The sequence below is a fragment of the Tripterygium wilfordii genome, chromosome 3 (genome assembly GCF_013401445.1).
Source record: "Tripterygium wilfordii isolate XIE 37 chromosome 3, ASM1340144v1, whole genome shotgun sequence".
NCBI classification, from domain to species: domain Eukaryota; kingdom Viridiplantae; phylum Streptophyta; class Magnoliopsida; order Celastrales; family Celastraceae; genus Tripterygium; species Tripterygium wilfordii.
Genome location: NC_052234.1, coordinates 12,304,247 through 12,321,137, shown reverse-complemented (window position 1 = coordinate 12,321,137; position 16,891 = coordinate 12,304,247). Strand labels below are relative to the sequence as shown.

Here is a 16,891-nt window from a genome sequence, read left to right as displayed (position 1 = left end):
AACAGTAATATCGGACAAAGCTTTCTTTTTTACACAGCTTGCTGATATCTGTTCTTACATGAGTCAAATCTACAGTAGGAATTTGTACATAGAGTTGACAGTACTACTGTGAGTTGCTGAGAATGGTGTTGGTGTCCTTCCCTCTGAGTAACTATTCTGGCTCACACTGTTTTCCTGTCCAAGGCTTCAAGATCTGAAATGAGCAGAGCAAACTTGCATCCACACACATGAGTGCACCGGCGTTATTGAACTCTCCACGGTAGTTTGGTGCAGAAAATATGGTAACCAGTTGCCTGTCCGCAATAGTTGTGCGAGGACAAGCAAAGTCCTCGTTGACTTTAGGAGAAACAAAATGAATAGGTTGAAGGTGAGAGCAAAATCTCTAACAGTACCCGACAGTTTAGTATGATCAGAAGGGGTTCCTGGGCGGCAGGGGTGTTAAAAAACTGTAGAAAGTCTGTTATCTTAAAAAACAATTTAGAACCAATCGACAATAACGGATCAAAATAATCAGGAAAAGAAAAAAATCGATCGCTTACACTTTTATTGGGCGGTAGCTCTTTGGGCTGCAGGCCTGGTCATTTTGTTGGGCTGTGCATCTACTTGTGGTTTTCTGCACTCTGGTGCTTTTGGGCTGAGTTTCTTTGGATTAGGCTATGGGCCCACTCTATCAAGGCCTCTTTCTTTGGGTCTTCCATCTGCTTCCTTGGACGGGATTGGTTATTACTTATGGGCTACCTTGCCTATTCCCTTAGGGCTTTAGGCCGGATGGTGATTGCTTTTGGGCTGGGCTGCTTATTGTCTAGTAGTGAGTACTGGCTTGTTAATTATTCTGGGCTTTTATGCAAGCTGGGCTTGGGCCGTGATCTTGCATCGGGTTTCCTCCGTACTCTGGCTTGGTGGACATATGGTTCAAAGATTCAAGAAAGGAAGAAAAGCACGTGGGGCTGCGGCTGTGAACCGTTGCGCTGCTTGCGTGATCTGGCATTTCCACCTTTGGTGCTTCCGAATTTGAATTTCAAAACGACGCTCTCATTCATTTCAGCGGACTTCACATACACGGAGGGAGGCAAAGACGGTTTCCTTCTGCAATTGATCGTACAGATCAGATCGCAAGCAATGGAGAAATACGAGAAGCTTGAGAAGGTCGGAGAAGGCACTTACGGCAAAGTCTACAAGGCCAAGGACAAGGTTAGTGGCCAACTGGTGGCTCTCAAGAAGACGCGTTTGGAGATGGACGAGGAGGGCGTGCCTCCCACCGCCCTCCGCGAGGTCTCTCTCCTCCAGATGCTCTCTCATTCACTCTACGTCGTCCGATTGCTGTCCGTCGAGCACGTTGACGCCGCCTCCCCTGACTCCTCCGACCTCAAGAAGTCCAATCTGTACCTTGTCTTCGAGTACCTGGACACCGATCTTAAGAAATTCATTGACTCTCACCGCAAAGGCGCTAACCCTAGGTCGCTCCCTCCCAGTCTTATCCAGAGTTTTCTGTACCAGCTCTGCAAGGGCGTCGCACACTGTCACAGCCATGGCGTTCTTCATCGTGACCTCAAGCCTCAGAATCTTCTCATTGATAAGGAGAAAGGCATCCTCAAGATCGCTGATCTCGGTCTCGGCCGTGCTTTTACTGTTCCTCTCAAGAGCTATACGCATGAGATTGTTACCCTCTGGTACAGAGCGCCTGAGGTCCTTCTTGGTTCGTCGCATTATTCCACCGCCGTCGACATGTGGTCGGTCGGCTGCATTTTCGGTAATTTCTGATGCTGATCATAGTTTACTACTTAGTGTTTGTGCTCTTGTCCTTGGTGAAATTAATCTGTCCTGCTAGGATTGTTGAATTCTCTGTTATTTCTTCATCCATAGCTGAAATGGTCCGAAGGCAAGCCCTATTTCCTGGGGACTCCGAGTTCCAGCAGTTGCTTCACATTTTCAGGTTTTTTACCACTGTCACTCTTATTCTACTCGCGTGCCACTACCATCTCATTGTTCTAATGCTTCATTTTCATTACTCTTTCCTCGATTTGAAGGCTAATGGGAACCCCCACTGAGCAGCAGTGGCCAGGAGTTACTGCCTTGCGAGACTGGCATGTCTATCCACAGTGGGAGCCGCAAAACTTGGCACGGGCTGTTCCATCTCTAGATCCTCATGGACTTGATCTTCTATCGGTACATACTTCTTCATATTTTCCTTCTTTTTTAAAAAATTACATTCAGTAGTTGCAGTGGCCTTCCTGCCTGTAAGTGCCCAATGTTTTCCTCCCATTTTAATCATATGCTTTAGGGAGCATCTGGGATGTGTAGATTTATATATGCCATAAGCAATGAACTGGTAGCTATTGCCAACTCAAGAGGTTTTCTAGATTTCATAGATTTAATTTTTTGTTAGAAAGTGAATTTCAGTTGAATTTTAAGACCGGGTTCCTTGTACTGCCCTTTTTGAGTTATCATATTCAAAATTGAACATGATTGTCTTACAGACAGTAAGGCAGCTGTAGTGCACCTGGTAGTACAAATTGATTTTATGGAATTCATTATCTATATTAACTTTAGTTTACGACGAACTAATACTTAAAACCCCCTATTGTATATATGACTATCGGATCCTTGGATATATTATGGGTGAAGAAAACCAATAAATAGTTTTTAACTTGTGAATATGCCAAGGACATGGGAATATATGATACTAGAGTTATGCAAGATTAACATGTGAACCTTCGTTTTTGATTAAAGTTGATCATTAATGTATCATCCCCCAAGTAATACTGGATATTAGGATCATCCTTATTACCAGAGAAGTACAAATCTCCTTGTATGCTTGACATATGCCCCAAGCACTAAGAATGTAGACATGTAGTGGGATACTCTGCCTACATCATACTTTCGTCTCTTATCTGAATCCGTGATTCCTAGAATTTGAATTATTCTGTCTTAGTGTTGCTATTCTGGAAGAATGATCAGAAATTGAAACTAGAACTATGTGCAAAGCAATTTGCCAATGATTCCTATGTGAAAGTACAAACATTAAAGAGATGATACCATTGAGACATGATCCCTCTTTATTACAACTGAAGATGTCATGTTGGAAGATTGAGTTACAAATTGGATATGCAGTGTGATAGCATTATTAGTTTTCAACATTATTGCTACCTCATTTGCAGCAGCTATTTATAACTAAAATTGGAGGCATTAATCGTGTCTTGTATTTTTGGATAATGCAGAAAATGCTTCAATATGATCCAGCTGAAAGAATTTCGGCCAAATTAGCCCTTGATCATCCATATTTCGACAGCCTTGACAAATCTCAGTTCTGAAGTCCGATGCTCTTTAGAAGATTACTGAAGTCATCTCTCTCTCTCTCTCTCCTGGTAAACCTTTCCATATGACCGTTCTTGGTATATTCTGGTTGTCATCACCTCGGTGATTCAAGCGTTTGAACGTTATCATACAATTATATCTAGAATTCTGCCTCGTGATGTTGACGTCTTGTTTGAAGTTCCCTTGTCCTTTTTTTTTATTTATCATTTATCAAGTTTTGTTTTTTATCATTTATTAAGTTTTGTTTTCCAATGTTTGAGGTGCTGAGGTAAAATGGAAACACTACCAGGTTGTCGAACATCCCTTGAAGTTGTTTTCTGATGCATCGTTGAAGCCGGGTGGTATCCTCCTTTAAAATGTCAAAAAATTTTGAGAAAGTCATTTTCTTGTGGCTGGGAAACTAATTAACCATAGCTGTTATGCCTTGGTAAAAAACTAGCACTTTTAGGGTAAAAAATTTCAAGGATTGGCAAAATATATATAGTTCTCTTCCCTAAAACAAGAACTTTCGTTTTTAAGCCGCTGGATCTGAACAATCACTCCCAAACATAACACAGTCGAAGAAAAAGAAATATTCTAACTTACCCTTATCGATCAGAAGGATCCTCAAATGAACACAACCCTTCAAATTTGAAGAAAAACAGATAGTAATGAATGAAAATACGAGACTTAACAGACAAAATGTTATTTCATAAGCCATTCTGTCCGCCGCATATAACAGACAGCAACCAAACGTGAATCCCATATAGGGGGAGAGCTCATGATCCCTGTAGCAGAATTAGAAATAATTTATTTTGCCTAAATAAAATACTGTAGGAACTCCTGTGTCCCACAAACAGCAATCAAAATTTAGGCCCTCACATAAGGTACATCCAGCATTTTATGGTTATTCTAGTTGTCAACAACTTCAATGAGAGTTGGCTCATACTCGCCAGGTGCCTCAAATCCATGGAGATTCATCACAGTGGCAGCTACATTGGCAAGCCCACCATTTGGTAAATCTTTGCGGAATCTGACACCGGGTGCCAATCCAGGACCTCCAATTGCAATGGGCACCTGTTAAAGGAACATCCAAGTTATGTGTCAATGCAGGAAGTTACTAAATAAAAATCATACAAGACAGAATGACCAACTGATCGTATAAGCCTTCTTAAAAAAAAAACGATAGTATAGGAGCACAGCAATGTCCTAATAAGAGGCTATACAAAATAAGCAAGCCATAACAGCTATTGCTATTGGGGATTCAAGTGAAAGCCAGCATCAAGTGTTGGACAGTGAGATGAACACATTGTCCGTTGATTGTAAAAAAGTGGAACTCCCTGAACTAGTATACTTTAGCAGGTTTCAGAATGTATTGAACTCCAAGACAATTAAGCAAACATATATCACTATATCATATTCAAATGCTGAAATGCACATCATAGCAAAGAGGATGAAACTAGGGAAGTCTGAATCAGAAAGTTCCCAACTAAACTCGACAAAAAACTAGACAAAGCCGGGTGCCATTAACATCCAGTTTTTCTATCACTATAAGTACACGCTGCAAACTTACCGGTTGGAGAGTGTGGGAAGTAAGAACTTGAATGTTTCCGTTCTTGTCAAGAATAGGTTGCCCAGATTTATTCCTCTTCGCCATGTCCTCGGCATTTCCATGATCTGCAGTCACAACATATATGCCACCAACTTGCTCGATCGCATCAAGGATCACCTGCATTCATAAGCTTCTCCAATCAGTAACAGCTGAGACTGAAGATCAAGACAAACAAAAAGTATACTAACAAATCAACATCAGAAAAAATGAGCGTCTAGTCAAGATCATTCAATAGGAACGTTGTTTTCCTGAAGTAGGTCTTACTATCTTATTTTCAAGAATATCAGAAAACAAATTAAGAAAAGAAAGCTCTCTTAAAGTCAAAACTCACTTTCCTCGCCCTACACAGTAAAATTTATTGCAAACCATATACTGAGGTTAATTTTGATTCCCATTCTTTCATTTAGAAATGACTAAGCGCTTCTTGAACATTTCCGTAACAGTTCTACCACATGAAGATTAGGGCAAAACTAAAAGTATATAAGAAGTAACCTAATGGTATATGTGGATTATATCATCATCATAATCATGATGCCACCATCCAATTCTATAATTCAAGCTTTAAGTGCTGCAAGACCTCCTGAATCCATGTTAAACCAATAGGAAGAAGCCACATACCTTGACAGCATCATCTGTGACTTTGCATCCCACAACGGTGGCATGAATATCTCCTGTATGACCCACCATATCACCATTTGGTAGGTTAACACGAACCTGCACAGACACGAAATGTGTCAACCGCAAGTTTGTTCAATTTTGGAACCAAATTTATCACATAAGATGAAAGTGTGCATTAAATCACCTGATGAAATTTGCGGCTAAGGATAGCATCCCTCGCCTTTTCAGCAATCTCCTTTGCCTTCATTTCTGGTTGGACGTTAAAAGTAATTCCAACATCACTTGGAATTTCCACATATTCTTCCATCTCAGGGTTGAAACAACCAGAGCGATTTCCATTCCAGAAGAAAGTGACATGACCAAACTTGACAGTTTCACTGTTGCAAAAAAAAAGGGAGAGCAAAATGACGTACTGAAAAGAGAAAAACAACGGGAGATACTAAATAGATAACAGGAGTTGAATGCAAAGACTCTCAGTTCAAAAGAAAACAAATTCTAAGAAGTCAAACAAATAGCTGCATTACAGATCAGTTCCAAACAAACAAGTAAATCAGCCATGAACTTCGCTAATGGTCAAACCAGGCAGAGGTTATAGAGAACTGACTTTCTGCTCAAGGTAACCAAATCTAGATATACAATTAACCAAGGAGATGCCTTAAAAAGATCAGGAAGATTTGTAGGTTTGCAAGACAGATACCCATTGCAGGGCCCCCCAATCAATTATATTAAAGAGAACACCTTCCTCAGTGTCTCAACAAAAGGGGCTCATATAGAAATTATAACCCCAAGAAAAATTATACTGCTGCTTCAGTTCAGTCAGATAGATTGATAAACCCTAACTATAACATTTTAGCCAACATATGAAGAATGGTAACATTTTGTTCCAAAAAATTGTACAAGATTCTTTTATGCCTAAATATAATTGAGATATTTAACATGCTAGCTCACCTGCAAGCAAATGTACGAACGCCATTGTGCACTAAATATTCGCCAGAAGTTCTGTCAATCTCTGGTGGAGAAACAAGGTAATGGTTGGGAAGCTTCAACTCACCATCATATTGAAGCATTCCAGTGTAATTGATCTTAGGAAATCGAACACGATCGAATTTGTCAAAATCTTCATACTCAAGAGCCTTGGCAAGCATAACCATACGATCTGCTCGGTAGTTGATCGTGACTACAGCATCACCATCATTTATGGGGCCAACAGGCTTCCCATTCTCATCGACAATAACAAAAGGAGGCAAGTACTGATCATTGGCTTTTGGTTCTTCCCTCAATTTCTTGACAGCCTCAACAGCATTTCTAAATTTGTATGGTGCTTCACCAAGAACTTGGGCATCCCATCCACGTTTCACCACATTCCAGTCATTCTGTAGATGATTCATCAACAATGTTCAACAACATACCAGATGACAGATTGTAAATTCAAGCAACCAAGAAGAAATTTCAATTTACTAATCCTGCAGTTCCACAATTTAGTAATCCAGCAGGCTGGAGAAAAAGAGAGGAAGAGAGGGAGGGGGGGTACAATGCCAGGCAAAACATGAGAACTGGCACAACAAATAGTTAATTTAAAAATGAATAGACAGTGGATATTAATATTCCTTGCGTAATTCCATGCCAAAACAATGATGCCACAATTATCCTATGGCAGAATGAGAAGCCGGACAATGATCATAATCCACATCTATCACGATAATGAATCCTAACACATACCTCGTAACGATCCATTGTCACATACATGCGCCCGCCACCGGATGCTATCTGTGCATCAACCCCCTTTGCACGTAGTTCTGCAAGTTCTTTCTCAAGAGTTTCAACGAATCCTACACTAGAACCATCCAGGACATCACGCCCATCAGTAAGTATATGAACACGAATTCTTCTAGCACCATGCTTGGCGGCTCCTTTTAGCAACAACTGCAAAAATGGCACAACAATCAGGAAGCGTGTAATTACACAAGGTCAGAAAGAATCCTCCATGACAAAACATACCTGCAACTGATCAAGCCTGGAATGCACTCCTCCATCACTCAATAACCCAATCAAGTGCAATGTACCGGTTTCAAAGCACTCCTTTATGTAGTTAAACCCTTCTCCTTCAAAGATTTTCCCAGAAGCAAGAGCAAGGTCAACAAGCTTTGCTCTGAATTCCAAAATAATCATATCAAAAAAACATCATTTCAAAAATATCCAGAAACACATCCATTAAGGTTCGTTTGGGAGGAGAAAGTAAACAACTCTTATGCACAGGGTTAGGGACATGCAAGAGATATGTAGACCTTACCCCTGTATAATATGAGGGATTGTTTCCAGGATTTGAACATGTGACCGTTGCACCCTACAACTCTAAAATTGAGCCACATGTTTGGAAGAAGAGAAATGGAAGAAAAAATTTTCTTTCCCAGAAGATTTTGCGTAGTGGGTAAAGACCAAATCCTTCTAATTACCATCTGACAAAAGAAAAGTCAGCTACCCCCAAACTTTCTTCTCCATTGTTTGTTTGGGGAAGGAGAAGGGAACATGAGGGAATGAGATAGAATTACTTTTCCTTGGAAAAATCACATATTATTGACCATATGATCACTTTTACCAAGAAAATCTCAAATCCAAACAGCTAGGTGTTAAGACTCTTGCTAGTAACCAACTCTAAAGAGAGTCCAATATGGCCCAACCTTGGATAAGTTTCATGTTCTAAAAAAATTGTTCTTGTCCTTGTCTTATTTGTTTCTCCCTCCTTTTAACATTTTTTGGATTCAACAAATTTGGGCTTCTCCGGACCAATTTTCTGGCTTCCCTGGACCAATTTTCTTAGGTTATTTGTGTTCAACTTTCTCAAATTGCTGAGTCTTGCCTACACATGCACTCATAATTTTCAATGGCATATGTCAACAATACAAACTATTTGTTCTGATAAAAACTACAAAGAATTTTCTGTGGTGAACATTGAGTTATAGCGTTCTCATAATGTCAGCATGGTCTCATCTTTCAATTAGATTAAAGGATTGATAATCATTATCAATAATGGAGTTCAAAGAGAACATTGAGTGATTGTACTAACCAACATGTAATAAATTGTTATTTAACTCATTATTTATAATGAGTCTGATTGCTATATAATGAGTACATACATTAGTCCTACTTGATAAGCATAATAATGTCATGGAAATCACAAAAGCCATTACAGTCTGAAGCGAAACAAGCATGCCTGAGATGTTTAGAGAACGAAGTGAAAACCATGTCAATCCCACAATCATCAAACGTGAAATGCATATTCTTGAGATATATGGGAGTTAATATTGACAACTTTAAGGAAAACATCAATTTTAAGTAACATTGAATGGCTACACGGGACCCGTGGTGACAAACAATTTTTACATGCACACATCAAACCAAAAATATGCTAATGGTGAAAGACATTTACCCTTGAGCAAAAATGCGGCCAGCGCCAAGTGCATTGTGACCAACTTCACTGTTGCCCATGTCATCCTCAGTTGGAAGGCCCACAGCCTTACCATGAGCCCTAACTAATCTCCACTTCTCGGGGGCACCCTATAAATTTCAATGCGAGTGATATAATGTTTAGATCCTTGCCTTCATAACAATGAAATTCGACCTAAATAGAGCTACGGAACATAAAATAACTAGTAACGACAAGAAATTCATCAGCATCATCATCATTATAACACACAGACGATTTAGATCCTTGTCTTCATAACAATGAAATTCGAACTAAATACAACTACAGAACATAAACCTAGTGACGTCATGAAATTCGTCAGGATCCTAATCATTGTGACAGATGAACGTTGACAACGTATAAAGATAAATCCAGGATGCAATAGGAGCCAAAACAAACATGCTTCATAGATCTGGCAAATACAAGAGGAAAAGAAGAACATCGAAGGAACAGTAAGAAATCTCGGATTTCCAGGGGCAAAAAGGAAACAAACCTTCTTGAGGGAGTCCATGGTAGGCGTATCGGCGACGTGGATGCAGTTATACTGATCGGGATCAGCTTCACCCCACCCATCCAAAACCACCATCGCCACGACCTTATCTTTTGGCAGCTTTGGATGATCCGCCAGTTTCCAGTTAACTTCGCCTGCGCTCCCCATCCTCGTAACTCTCTTTCTCTCTCACCTGCAACTGCAAATATCGATTCCGTATAGGGATCCAATTCACGTGAAATAAACCAGAGAAATACAGGTGAGCACGATTTTTGCCTTACCTGACCTTCAAAGGAGGAAGAGACAAGTGGACGGACGTTACTAGCAAAGCTGATAAAAGGAGGTAAGGAACCTCTCGTGGCGGGCGTGATATATAATAAATGCAAAAGAAAAACTACTGGCCGCTAGCAGATTCACGTTTGATCGTCAGATCAATAGAACCAGATTTTTAACCGTTGATCACTACTTAGGGCACACGTGGCCTTGTATCTTTTGGTTTGGTCACCACGCATGCGGCGTGACCAACAGTAGTGCACCATCGCGTCATTTAGCATGAGGTTGCTAGAGTTTACTAAACTAAAGCAAGGTCGAAGGATATTCCACAGCATATTCTCTCTTCCATTTAACGGACCGTTTTAGCATTTGTTGACGTGTCCACAAAACCAGAAGAAAGTTGGAAGGCGTTTGCATTAGTTTGGTGCAACGAAAAGTTCTAGTAAATAGTAAAAGCTCAGTCTTCTGTCCTTTCCATACATAGTAATAGTATTTTCTTTAGTAAATACGATACCAAAAAATTATGTGCAAGGTCAATCGCCCAACCAATAGATGTATATTTTCACAAGCAGATGCAATTGGAAATTTCCATTTTCTCCACAATTTCCACTCTAAGCCATGAGATAACACAAATTTGTTATTCATGGATCCCAAAAAGCGTCTTGTATGAGAAGTTCAACACCTTTACTTATATAACATTCAGTTGGGTAATCCAAATCCGAGATAAATCCGATGTGGAATATTAACCTTGACAAAAAAGCCTGATTTTTCATTTTTCTAATCCAAACGTACGCATAGCAAAAGAAAGCAGCTTTAAGATTTTGTTAGTAGTATACACTGGAATCGTAATCAGCTTCACCTCTGTGGGATCAAGCCGCAAGTGAATAATCTTCATCATCATCATATTGAAGCATCAAGAGAAAGCTACTTCCGCTGTGACTTCTTAGAAGCTTTACGGCTTTCGAGCTTTTTCTGTGCAGCATCAAATTCTTCTTCAGTGAGATCTGGAACAGCACCATCTCCACCGTATTTAGACACAAGAGACGAGAACATGGAATCAAGCCTGCCTTTCCTCTCACGCTGACGCTGAGATATAACAGCAAAAAGATCTGCTTCTGACTGTTTACCTGGCCTGCAATATATGAAAACATGGCAAGGCTTTCCATTACATCTTTTCATTCGGCGAAAATAAATCTTAAAAATATTATCAGGAATGCTGTTGTATGATACTCACTTTCCTCTCTTTCTTAGAGGACTGGTGGGTGGTTTCCTTTCTGATACTTGCTTTGCCCATTTCTTATACGTTTTTGTTGCTTTCACTTCTCCTATAAAAGAAAGCAAATGACAGAATCCAGTACATGGGGGAGAATTTTAATTATACACTCAGAAATGCATAATAATCAAAGGAATTAGATCCTCCAAGAGTGATAATTTGTTTATGACTCCTTACCTGCAGCTATTGCCTCATCAAGAATATCCTTGAAACGATGTGAATCAAGCTTAGGATCTGAACAAAGCATTGAACAGAAGAGACTGCAGCAAAGAAAGACCTGTTGGACATCAACTAGTTTTTACTTAAAGAGAAATGAAGGAAAATGCATTGGTTTGTTACCTGTTCATATTACCCTTGCACTCCTTATATAAGTTGATCAGATCTTTTTTCTCAGACTCAGATCCTCTGTAGTTCCCTTCAAACTCTTCGATATCAGCCTCAGTGACCTGAAATAAATTCATGCCTTGTCAACACACAGCAACATCATAAGTTCATAACATTACAACAATATTAGGAAAGTCTTGCAAACAGATTGTGTGACCTTCTTGTACATAGCTCTAAAAAACTCATGCAGATTGTTAACAACTTCATCTGCAAGATCCTGATGAACAAAAAATTACAATTAAAAAACAGGACGATTATAAGTAGAGAATTAATTTCCCTGGAGAAATAAATCATTCCATTGTTTCATAGAAATTACGCCGACTACATTTTCTTCAAGAGTTGGTTTAAATGTGTGGAAATAAGATAACAGACAGCAAGTACATGGAACAACATTCATGCATATGTAGCCAAGACTATCAATGCAAATAAAAACCAACAGAAGATTCTGCAACCACTCACAGCATCGTCAACACAGCCCGTCTGATTGTAGACTGCCCGTTTTTCCTCATCACCAAGAATTGATATCACCTTTTGCAATTGCTGAAATTTCTCTTTAGCTTCCTATAGCAGATTTAAGTGAAAAGTTAAAAGCATAATTCATAAATACGAGCAACAAGGAATGGGGGAAAAAAAAAGGAAGAATAGAGAAAGTAATAGAAACATAACACAGTCGAGAATCAAGAAGATCAACTTTCACCTCATCACCGGGATTTTTATCAGGGTGGAGTCGCAAGGCCAACTTATAGTATGCTTTCTTTATTTCCTGCTGAGAGGCTGTCCTTTCAACACCAAGAACCTACAAGCATCCAATTATTTTCTGATAAATCTAACTCCCTTTAAAATTGTAAGAGAAATAACATTTTTTTTAATGAAATGAGGGAATGGAAATCAAAAACAAGAGGGTGTGAACAGACTACAGCAGCAACAACAACAAAAATAAGAGAGGTCTTGACTCTTGAGGATGCAGAAACTAACCCACAAGCATAAATGTGAACCCCAGAGAAATGTGATTTATAATGTTTTGCCTAGGTGTAAATGACAAGCTATTGAAGGCAATATACATTGGTACTGCAGATTACTAGATGCTCGTCACAGTGACGATTGACGAAGTTATCAATTATTTAACTTTGTTTGCACCTTGATGAAACTTCACTTTTTTAGAAGCTAAAGCTTTTATCAGGATTTCAGGACAGGGCACCTTGATTAAAACTATTGCTTACATACCAGTATTTCTTTTCTAACTTATTTTAATATGATTTTCGTTAAAGATAATAGTATCTGTTACTGATTAAGAGATGGCTGTCGACCAGCAAAGCATGAAGAACTTTATATAATGAAAAGCTCAACAACCAGAGGTGTGATAGAGAGATCATCTTAATTGAGATATGATGAAAGATTCTTTGAACACTTATTTTAATGGTACTCACACACTAGTTGAAGTTATAACTTATGAGTGGAATGTTGCCCATTTCATAATTTAATTTGAAGGAAGGGGCAAGAGTTCACCCAAAAGGAGGCAATGTTAGATACTGAAATGGAGCAGAATTTCAGAAGAAGCATGATAGAAAAAAATACCACAGTGAAGTTCCAGTCATGATAGATGTGGACTATTTGGAAGGAAGGACAACCTAGCTAGTGAAGTATTTTATAGTTGGATGACAAATAGACAGAAATTATAGTTGACTGAGGTTTCCATCAAATCTCCTAAATAATAGACTACATGTCCCTTTCCTTATGGAACATTCAGTAAGCCCTTTTCGATAAATGGTTATAGAGATTCTTAAAGGAAACCTGTCGTCTCTACTATGCAGGAAAACAATTGCAGTGAAACACAAAACAAGTAACAGCAATTTAAGCACAAAAGAATTAAAGGAACGTATAAGGATTCAGAGCTTCGAAAAAAGATAAATAACCCAGGGGAGGGAAACCGCCTGCACTTCGTTTAAAATAGGAAAGATATTTAAGGTGGATTCTGGGAATGAGTAATTGCACACGGTGCGGAGCCTCCAAAGTGATTTAGGGTTTTCTATTTATCACATATCCAATGAAGACCAAATTATAGCCACTTTTTTGCAATTGTCTATCGAAAACATTGTGTGTAACCATGTGCAGGGTATGGTGAAGGATAACTGATATATTCCCGTCATCACACTACATGCACATCAACCGTACCACTGCTGGATTGCGATGCATTCGATTCAGATTCCAAATAACGATTAATACAAAAGGTTTCAAACGAAAAGAACTCCAGCTTATAAAACGTACAAACCCTAATGCCCGATCCAGGCAGAATCCATGAAACAATTCGACGAATCGACGAGAAAACATGGCTTCAGAAACACCAGAAAAGTCTAAATCGCCAAAGCAAACCCGTTAATCAAAACCCTGATCTAAGGCCGAAAATTGGTTTGAAATACTAAATTAAAAATACCTCATAGAGGCTCTTGTCCTTCGCAGAAGATTGACCAATATCCTCTTGATGCTGCTCTTCTTCCGCTCCGACTTCTTCCTCCCCTTCACGAGAAACCCTAGATTTCTTTCTCTTTCCCATCTAGCCCCAACAACAAAATAAATACCGATATACTAACAACAACAATAATCAAAGTAAGAGAAATTAGCTTGAAACTTGCTTTATGTTGCGCAAGAAAAAGATAAAAGTAGTTTTTCGAGACTTCAAATTCTTATAAGACCTGAATTTTGCCGTCCGGTCTGTTCCCGCCTTTTCGCGTAAAATATTACAATTTCCCGCCGTGTTAACCCGGTACAGGCTGCTCTCGACTCATCTCGGGTTTGAATGGTATGTTATAGGCCTGGCCACTGGCCCATATGTTAACAGGGCTTACAATTAGAGCGCTTACGGCCTTCACATACATTAATGGCCCATTTAATAGCCCAAACCCACTGGAATCCTTACATCTCGGGTTTGGATGGTATGTGATGGGCCTGGCCACTGGCCCATATGTTAAAAGGGCTTACAATTACAGCCCTTAAGGCCTTCACATACATTAATGGCCCATTTAATGGCCCAAACCCACTGGAATCCTTACATCTCCGGTTTGAATGGTATGTGATGGGCCTGGCCACTGGCCCATATGTTAAAAGGTCTTACAATTAGAGCGCTTAAGGCCTTCACATTCATTAATGGCCCATTTAAAAGCCCAAACCCACTAGAATCCTTGCGCTTTGTTACTAAAGGGTGTGTTTTTTAATCGATAATGACACCCAATAATTTGTCTCTTTTGAACATCCTCCTTGCACTTTGTTACTAAAAAGTGTGTTTTTTAATCGAGAATGACACCCAGTAATTTTGCTATTTGAACATCTAATATGGATTTAAACTCGAACAATTAGACCTGCGCATACATAAGTTTATCACCTCATGATAGGGTAATTTAGGTAAAAAGCTCAATGCATGACCACAATGATATTGCTTTAAGTGTGAATTGAACTCGTGACTTGTCGACTCTATACAACTTAACCTCATAGAGAATCACCAACTAGAATATCACACAACTCCTTTAAAATAATGTGCATGCATATCTAACAAAGATTAAAAAAAAAATCACTCTGCGATGATTAAAAGTGTTGGGTATGAAACCAAAGAACAATCCTTTAGAATACGAGACACAAAGCATCAAAGATACATGGCAAGCAAAATCAACACAAGGCTCCCACGCCACCTGCTGAAAGCAATGTTGGTATGGGAAAGTGTATATTATTATTATTGTTTGGTATGTCTTTCTTCAATGAAATAAGTGAAAACTTGATAATAACCATAATTTTGGGTTTCACGGACCCAACAAATCACGTTTGGTCTGTTCATCAAAGACAAACAAAAATGGCATCAATGTTAGGCGAGACTTCTCATCTGGGGAATATTACCAAACATGACCCATATATATGGGCCATATACGAGTCTGACTGTCAGGAGCAGAACATGTGATTCGAACGTAAGTCAAAACATTTGCCTCGGATACTTGAACCTTCTCCCTTTGTTTTGTAAAAGTCAAGTAGTTGACTATTTGGGGGAAATTAGGTAAATATTTTGTTTAAAATTGTGCTTCTGATTAGATGTCTAACCAGCCAATTATTCGTTTCTATATGTTTTGAAAAGCTTCACATGATGAAAAATCACCAAATCCTCCTTGGCAGACAGAAGAATATTTCAGTATTTTGAATGGCAGGATCAATGATGGATCTACAAATCATTGCGCTGACTGATTTATTGCGCACCAGCTATGGATTCTAAATTTCAGAGTGGTTAAGTTGGGATTTTTTTTTTTTTTTTGAGTAAAGTTTCGTAGATGTTGTGATCCAATTAGGAAAATACCAGAATAGACTCCTCTATGTATAATTATCATTCGCATTAATCACTTAACTGATAGTCTAGTTTGTAAAAGTTTATGTGATTAAACTGTATAAACTCGGGATGTCATAAATTTGATTCTCATTGGGAGCAAGTAATATATTTTGTGTCTACGAGTTGAATTTTGACCCAATTTACTCCATTGTCAATTTTCATGGTGTAAACATGACGATGTGAATTTAGACTCAAAGATTAAAATAGTTATCGATCACCGTAAAAATTATCATTGACATCATCAAGCAATGATGGTGGGTTACCATTGTCATCGTTGTTTTTTAAGGAAAAAAAAAGGAAGAGGAGATTGTCATCATATTTTCTTGGCAGCAAAAAAGGCTCCACATGCATAAGATATGGACAGCAATGCATGCATGTATGCATGCTTAATTTCCCTTTTGTCCCGTGGTTTGCCATGCAAATCTTTAATTACATTATTAACTATAAACTCCAAACTCTCCAAATATTGGATTCTATCCTTAAATTTGTTCTCACTTGTCATCTAACTGGCTAAAGAAGTTTCTTGGGATGCTTTTGATTTTACGTAAAAAAAGACAATTTTTTTCACTGGTTTGTGCCGGGCCTGCAATAACATGTCATTTCACACTTTCACTTTTACAACTTTTCAGTAACAACCTGGTCAACTTTTCTGCCGTAAAGAGCGACAAAAGTTTTTTTTTCCCCTTCATCCTGGTTGACATTTTTTTCCTCACACCGACCTTTCAAAAGTGACCACGAAGAAAATGAACCCAGTTTTACTTGCCAGGTAAAAAAACTATTTCCATCACTTGATAAATAGCAAAACAGTCAAACAGAGCACAAAGAAATGCCTAGATTAATCATAAATCTGAGAATGATAGGCAGGGGCAGATCTAGAAAATATTACGAGGAGAGGATTGGTTTATAGGAGAGGGCGAAAAGGTTGGGGGGTTTATATAATAAATTGTGCAGAAACATTTTGGACTAAAAGTGGACTCTCCACTCTCCTTAGTCCTCTGTACGTAGTTAGTAAGCACCGTTCGTTTTGGTCAACTCTTTGTTAAAAAAACACAAACCCCATCAATCCAAGCGATAAAAGCGGGTGATTATTTTAGGATAATACACACACACATATATATGGAAAC

The 16,891-nt window shown here is 38.8% G+C and overlaps 3 protein-coding genes across 7 annotated transcripts; 1 reads left to right on the top strand and 2 right to left on the bottom strand.

Annotated features, from left to right (window-relative positions):
- The first annotated feature begins 937 nt into the window (after positions 1 to 937).
- On the top strand, positions 938 to 3,567 carry LOC119993146 (cell division control protein 2 homolog C-like). The gene is made up of 4 exons (XM_038840100.1): positions 938 to 1,750; positions 1,864 to 1,933; positions 2,028 to 2,166; positions 3,219 to 3,567. Exons 1-4 carry the CDS (start codon positions 1,120 to 1,122, stop codon positions 3,309 to 3,311), a joined length of 933 nt encoding a protein of 310 aa, XP_038696028.1. The 5' UTR covers positions 938 to 1,119; the 3' UTR covers positions 3,312 to 3,567.
- Positions 3,568 to 3,944: 377 nt separating this feature from the next.
- LOC119993112 (2,3-bisphosphoglycerate-independent phosphoglycerate mutase) lies at positions 3,945 to 9,897 on the bottom strand. 3 transcript variants are annotated; one of them, XM_038840059.1, is made up of 10 exons: positions 9,759 to 9,897; positions 9,481 to 9,670; positions 8,952 to 9,079; positions 7,523 to 7,673; positions 7,244 to 7,447; positions 6,473 to 6,897; positions 5,709 to 5,901; positions 5,525 to 5,620; positions 4,868 to 5,023; positions 3,945 to 4,371 (listed from the first exon to the last, which is right to left on the bottom strand). In XM_038840059.1, exons 2-10 carry the CDS (start codon positions 9,643 to 9,645, stop codon positions 4,207 to 4,209), a joined length of 1,683 nt encoding a protein of 560 aa, XP_038695987.1. In that variant the 5' UTR covers positions 9,646 to 9,670; positions 9,759 to 9,897; the 3' UTR covers positions 3,945 to 4,206. The 3 variants fall into 3 exon arrangements, with proteins under 3 accessions (XP_038695987.1, XP_038695996.1, XP_038695978.1); XM_038840068.1 differs by having other exon boundaries at positions 9,762 to 9,888; XM_038840050.1 differs by having other exon boundaries at positions 9,481 to 9,676; positions 9,759 to 9,878.
- Positions 9,898 to 10,369: 472 nt separating this feature from the next.
- LOC119993152 (chaperone protein dnaJ 6-like) lies at positions 10,370 to 14,171 on the bottom strand. 3 transcript variants are annotated; one of them, XM_038840121.1, is made up of 9 exons: positions 14,098 to 14,171; positions 13,839 to 13,990; positions 12,105 to 12,203; positions 11,867 to 11,968; positions 11,565 to 11,624; positions 11,363 to 11,469; positions 11,201 to 11,283; positions 10,985 to 11,075; positions 10,370 to 10,882 (listed from the first exon to the last, which is right to left on the bottom strand). In XM_038840121.1, exons 2-9 carry the CDS (start codon positions 13,956 to 13,958, stop codon positions 10,675 to 10,677), a joined length of 870 nt encoding a protein of 289 aa, XP_038696049.1. In that variant the 5' UTR covers positions 13,959 to 13,990; positions 14,098 to 14,171; the 3' UTR covers positions 10,370 to 10,674. The 3 variants fall into 3 exon arrangements, with proteins under 3 accessions (XP_038696049.1, XP_038696057.1, XP_038696039.1); XM_038840129.1 differs by having other exon boundaries at positions 13,839 to 13,958; positions 14,098 to 14,170; XM_038840111.1 differs by lacking the exon at positions 14,098 to 14,171 and having other exon boundaries at positions 13,839 to 14,091.
- Positions 14,172 to 16,891: the final 2,720 nt, after the last annotated feature.

What these genes read in the sequence shown, in the direction of transcription:
- LOC119993146 (XM_038840100.1), top strand. Translation starts at nt 1,120, where the DNA reads ATGGAGAAATACGAGAAGCTTGAGAAGGTCGGAGAAGGCACTTACGGC. An exon ending in CAGTTGCTTCACATTTTCAG is followed by an intron (nt 1,934 to 2,027) that starts GTTTTTTACCAC and finishes CTCGATTTGAAG; the next exon opens with GCTAATGGGAACCCCCACTG. An exon ending in ATGGACTTGATCTTCTATCG is followed by an intron (nt 2,167 to 3,218) that starts GTACATACTTCT and finishes TGGATAATGCAG; the next exon opens with AAAATGCTTCAATATGATCC.
- LOC119993112 (XM_038840059.1), bottom strand. Translation starts at nt 9,645, where the DNA reads ATGGGGAGCGCAGGCGAAGTTAACTGGAAACTGGCGGATCATCCAAAG. An exon ending in CCATGGACTCCCTCAAGAAG is followed by an intron (nt 9,080 to 9,480) that starts GTTTGTTTCCTT and finishes TGAAATTTATAG; the next exon opens with GGTGCCCCCGAGAAGTGGAG. An exon ending in CCAGGCTTGATCAGTTGCAG is followed by an intron (nt 7,448 to 7,522) that starts GTATGTTTTGTC and finishes CCATTTTTGCAG; the next exon opens with TTGTTGCTAAAAGGAGCCGC.
- LOC119993152 (XM_038840121.1), bottom strand. Translation starts at nt 13,958, where the DNA reads ATGGGAAAGAGAAAGAAATCTAGGGTTTCTCGTGAAGGGGAGGAAGAA. An exon ending in AGGACAAGAGCCTCTATGAG is followed by an intron (nt 12,204 to 13,838) that starts GTATTTTTAATT and finishes GGATGCTTGTAG; the next exon opens with GTTCTTGGTGTTGAAAGGAC. An exon ending in CGGGCTGTGTTGACGATGCT is followed by an intron (nt 11,625 to 11,866) that starts GTGAGTGGTTGC and finishes TTTGTTCATCAG; the next exon opens with GATCTTGCAGATGAAGTTGT.